This window comes from Bombina bombina, chromosome 8 (assembly GCF_027579735.1).
Source record: "Bombina bombina isolate aBomBom1 chromosome 8, aBomBom1.pri, whole genome shotgun sequence".
Taxonomy (NCBI): domain Eukaryota; kingdom Metazoa; phylum Chordata; class Amphibia; order Anura; family Bombinatoridae; genus Bombina; species Bombina bombina.
The window spans coordinates 48313514-48318904 of record NC_069506.1 but is presented as its reverse complement, the minus strand read 5'-3'; the positions used below and the strand labels follow the sequence as shown (position 1 = coordinate 48318904).

Genomic DNA, 5391 nt, shown 5'->3' with positions numbered 1-5391 from the left:
CATTAACCTGCAGAAGAATTTACACTCCCAGAGGGGTGTGTGAGATATTTATACTAAAATGTTCATTTTCAAATCCACTTGCTTTTGTGTAATAAATTAGAGATAAGGAGGCCATTGTGTATATAGAGTAAGAAAAAAAGATAAAAGATGTCTGCTCTCCCTGCAAGCTCAACTAGAAACTGCTATTTCACATACACAATAAACCTAAAGGAGGAATATGCCATATGTTTGATACTCTGCAGCTGGTAAAACAAGTAATCAAATGCACAATTTTACAGTACAGTGTCCCTTTAAAGTCATTTTTTAAAGGTGTTGCCTTTGAAACTGGTAATGTTAAAAACTATTATTTTTGTTTAACTTAGGTTCATGTCACTATCCACCTATAGCACTGAGGGAGTTTTCTTTATTAGCCAGGGAACGTCTATTCCCACAAAGCAACTGTATACAAAATACAAACATGCACTGTCTACTAGCACAAAAATTAAGCACCATCTTTTACAAATATTGAATGAGTACTATATTCCATATGCAAAAAAAAAGTATTTTAAAAAAAAAAAAGAGAAGTGAACAATTATTAAATGAATCTATAAAAACCCCAACAAGAAAATGTATTTTAAAAAAAACACATACCATTACCTTCCTGATTACTTTTCTGGATTGTGTTGCCTGTGAAACACAAAATTTATTTTGCCTTCTACAGACCAGAGATTTTTCCGCTTTGCAGCAAAAAAAAAAAAAAAAAAGCAGTAGGGAGGGGAGGTTGTTCCTGGAAGAGCCAGCCTGGGGAGTTGGTCACATTCTTGGCTGGGATTCAATGACTGAGGCAGACACCAACAAACAGAGAGAAAGGGGTGGGTGAAGGGAGAGAGGGAGAGAAGGGGAAGAGAGAGAGAGACAGAAAAAAGGGGAGGACCATAGGGGGAGGGCTGGAGTGCAAAGCAGAGACAGAGTCCATTAGCTAAGCATTCAAGCACTTTCAACTGGATAGACAGGCTGTGTATATGGGAGTGCTCTGTAACTGCAGCCCTACAAATTATACATAAGAAAAAAAAAAATAACAACAACAAGCAAAATAAACACCAAATGCAACAACATCAAGACAACCTCTTAACAACAACCCAGGCTTAAAAGGAAACTAGTTTTTGGTTCTGTCTTTTTACCAAATTTTATATATTTTTTTTCCCCCTAAATATTTGAAGTCTTATTAACCAGACACATCTTGTTTATTGATTGGGAAAGAAAACAAAACTATGAACAGAAGAAAGGTGACTATGGGGCATATGAAGCCCCTATAGGGTTCAAGGAAAGAGACTTTTTTTTTCAATTACTTTTATTATTTTTTTTTTTTTCTGGTTTGTTGCTGCAAAAAGAGGAGTAAAGAAGAGGCAGCATCTGAATGAAGAGTGACTGGGTGAGGACAGCTTGGTGGAGTTTGGGGTCATTGCAAGAGGATTGACTATGGAGGGGATCAGCTTTGCATAAAGTGGATTTTGTTTTCTTTTAAAAGGGTGGGGGGGGGGACATTTAAACCCCCATCATTTTTTTTCTCCAATACAATATTTTCTGGATTTAAGGACTTTATTATGGAGACTGTAAGCAGGAGCAGCTTCCAGCCCCATCCAGGTCTGCAGAAGACCCTGGAACAGTTTCACTTGAGCTCCATGAGCTCTCTGGGTGGCCCGGCTGCTTTTTCAGCCCGTTGGGCTCAGGACCTGTACAAAAAGGAGAGTGGGAAAGAACCAGAACCGGTCCTGCACCTGCCCGTCCAGCCTCCCCCGGTTATCCCCGGGGGGCCTCTCTTTATCCCGTCTGATCGTTCTACCGAGAGGTGCGAGACTATCCTGGAGGGGGAGACCATCTCATGTTTTGTGGTTGGTGGGGAGAAGCGCTTGTGTTTGCCCCAGATCCTTAACTCGGTGCTGCGGGACTTCAGCCTCCAACAGATCAACTCGGTGTGCGACGAGCTGCATGTGTACTGCTCCCGGTGCACCGCGGACCAGCTGGAGATCCTGAAAGTCATGGGCATCCTGCCCTTCTCCGCGCCCTCCTGCGGCCTCATCACCAAGACGGATGCCGAGAGGCTGTGCAACGCCTTGCTGTACGGAGGGAGCTACCCACCGGGCTGTAAGAAAGACTTCCCCGGCTCCCTGGAGCTGGAACTCAGCGCTAAGAGCTTCAGGGTTTACCACGAGTGCTTTGGCAAATGCAAAGGTCTGTTTGTGCCAGAGCTCTATACCAACCCCAGCGCTTCTTGTATCCAGTGCCTGGACTGCCGCCTCATGTACCCACCGCACAAGTTTGTGGTGCACTCGCACAAAGCGCTAGAGAACAGGACGTGCCACTGGGGCTTCGATTCTGCCAACTGGAGGGCATATATCCTCCTGGCACAGGATTACAGTGGCAAAGAGGAACAGGCCAGGCTGGGGCAGCTGTTGGAGGAGATGAAGGAGAAGTTTGACTACAGCAACAAGTACAAGAGAAAAGCCACCAGGGTAAGTGCCCTGCCAACCTACCTCCTGCCCTATATTGATGCCATTCAATTCCATCTAATTTGTTAAAGGGGCATTTAACTCAAATTGTAATCACCCCCCCCCCCCCCAAAAAAAAAAAAAAATGCAGAATTATCACACAACTTTGCAATGTACTTTATTTGTTCTGCAGTTTCCATGTCTCTGAAATGTGTGTTTTTTTTTTGTTTGTTTTTGTTTTCAGTGTGTGCCAGAAAGGCTGGAGTGCATGATTCAGAACATGCTACAGAGTGATTGTTTGATGAGTGCAGGAGTTTATTTATAGTTTTCTTTAACTAGACACAGCAGAGATCAGATAAATACAGTAATTCTCTAGTGGGTTTTCAGTGGGTATGTGTCTGGATTACAAAACAATTCAAATATCGCTAACAAAAACTTATTTTGTGTGCAGAACATTTAAAGTGCTTAATTGTTGAGCTATACTCTGTGTACATACAATTACGTTAATGTCCTTTTAAGAAACTATTCAGCTTAGAAAAGTATCTATGTCAAGTTAAATGACACACAATACAGCCTTGGATGGCTGCAGTATTTGTGTATCATTTACAAATATTTGTTTAAAATTTACTTTTATGTAATGTTTTTTTTTTTAAAGGGGGTGGTGTCAGAAAGTTGGCTTGGAAAGAGAATGGACAAGTGACATTTAAAATGACCTGTTAGTAACCCTGCCCCAAGTTCTGTGTTGATGTCATGGGTGATAGATACAATTACACTGCTCTTTAAACGTGTGTATGGCTCTGCCACTTGGTTACAACAACCCTTTGCAGATGTGGTCATTTATATGTATTTACAGAACAGGTGCAGACAGTCCACTTCCCCCTCCCCCATATAAGTGTCTGGCTAGGGGTATTAGATGTTTTGAGATGTCAACTGTTGCTTTAAGTGTAGACAGGCAGCTCTATATACCCAGCTTTTTTTTTAACCATTTTAATTACTGTTTTCTTTGTAATTTTATTATAATAATTGGATATTTTCTTATCCTGAATATAAATCATCCATAAATTCTTCCTTCTTTAGTGGGTGTCATCTCTCTGTACAAACTGAATAATATTTGTATGATACATTAGCACAATCCTTTCCAGGAATATCTATCTATCTATCTATCTATCTATTGTATTTGTTTAAATATTTCAACCTGGCACCGCACAGCCCACAATGTGGTTCTGCTCTGTGTGTGTAGGTGGTGTATACATAACCAGAGCTACCCATAGTAGACATGCCACCCAGACTGCATGTCCAGACTCTAGTGGTTTATTTTAAGCGTCTGAACTGAGCCATATGTGGATGCCAGTCTGCATAAAGCAAGTTGGTATTTGGCATTTATCCTGTTCTGTGGGCAGCATTTAAGGGCCTAAGAACTAAGGTTACAATGAGGTGACACATACCAAGATCTGTTTTCTGATGCCTATCGTTTTATAGTACTTTAATATTACTATTTTCTGGTTCATGTCTTGTTTATGAATTCTGTATACATTCAGTGTAATCAGGAGATCTTGGGTTTTTCATAAGGGAGACTAAACATCTACCATTTTCTGTTTACAAAGGCTGTAGAATATTTATTTTTTTGCTTGTGCATTCACCATATATGCACTCAGACAAATGAATTATCGCCTATTATTGTGCATTTTGGATTTTAGTCTCATTACTTTTTTATAGCAGCACTTAAGTGATTATGAGTAGACAAATCAGACATAGCATTGATTCCCAACATGTACTTTTATGCAGATTTAAAAATAAAAAATGATTTCTAATTTTTTTTCTTTAAACCCCCCCCCCCAACATATTATCATGTATCTGAAATTGAAGAGGTTAATAACTACAGATATCTATGGGTCCTAAAGCTTTACATTTTCTAAACTGCACATCATTTATTTTTTTTTGTCCATTCAGTCCTTGACTATTTTTTTGCTTTTTGGCATAAACTGTATGACTTGTTTGATTCCATTGGCTGATGATTATTCTCTCTGCATAATAAGCTTGCATTTTACTCACCTCTTCTTGGGAGGCCAATTAAATCACATTATTGCTTAAACCTTTTTTTTTGTCTCTTATTATCATTGAATGGACTCCTTCCCAATTTCCCCAGGAGTTCCTTACAACTCTGTCAGAGCTATTGTGGCGGTGTTAACTGTAATGAGGCACATTATCTGTGATAGTTGGAGGTGGATGCGTTTTTAATGGTTCGTCTATCCCCGACTAATCAAGGATTTGAGGTGAAAGCTTTTCCTTTGAATAGCTGTCTGGCAAGAATGGACCTATTTGTGACTGAACCATTTTTAAAGTGACAAGCACGCAACACCTTGGAAATCATAAAATGTCAGTAATATATTCTTTTATATATATATATATATATATATATATATATATATATATATATATATATATATATATATATATCCACTTCTGAACAATTCTGTACAAATGGTACCTTCTTTTTTTTGCCATAGTTTTTCTTTTTTCTCTTGACTTATTGTAAGTATAATTTAATTTTCTCTGTTAAAGTCTGCACATTCTATACCAGATAGGAATCTTCAATATGTAAAAGCACTTTTTCTGTATTGTCATTGTACCTTGTAGCTCCAAAAAAAAAAAAAAAAAAAAAAAGCCTTAGCTGCAATTTTTTTGTGCTATCTTCAGCTTGCAAGGCTACATAACCACAAAAAGCTTGGAACTGTTTTAGGTATGATAAGTCTTGTATGCGTATTGGCTCTCTCTTCCCACTTTACATTAGTCAAGAGCAGGAGGGTAGACTGAGTGCTATGTGTCTGGGGGTCATTTGTTTATTGAGCAGTCTTGGTAAATTGATCTTTAGAATGGTCTTTAATAGGGCTTGAAGTCTGTAGTCTTCAATAATTGGTCACCA

The 5391-nt window shown here is 39.0% G+C and overlaps 1 protein-coding gene across 2 annotated transcripts in view; it reads left to right on the top strand.

Annotated features, from left to right (window-relative positions):
* Positions 1–983: 983 nt before the first annotated feature.
* SKI (SKI proto-oncogene) overlaps positions 984–5391 on the top strand; it is a 124453-nt gene continuing 120045 nt past the window's right edge. For both annotated transcript variants that reach the window (XM_053690354.1, XM_053690353.1), the window contains exon 1: positions 984–2492. In XM_053690354.1, coding sequence (XP_053546329.1) covers positions 1584–2492 — 909 coding nt within the window. In that variant the 5' untranslated portion in view covers positions 984–1583. The remainder of the gene's footprint in view (positions 2493–5391) is intronic.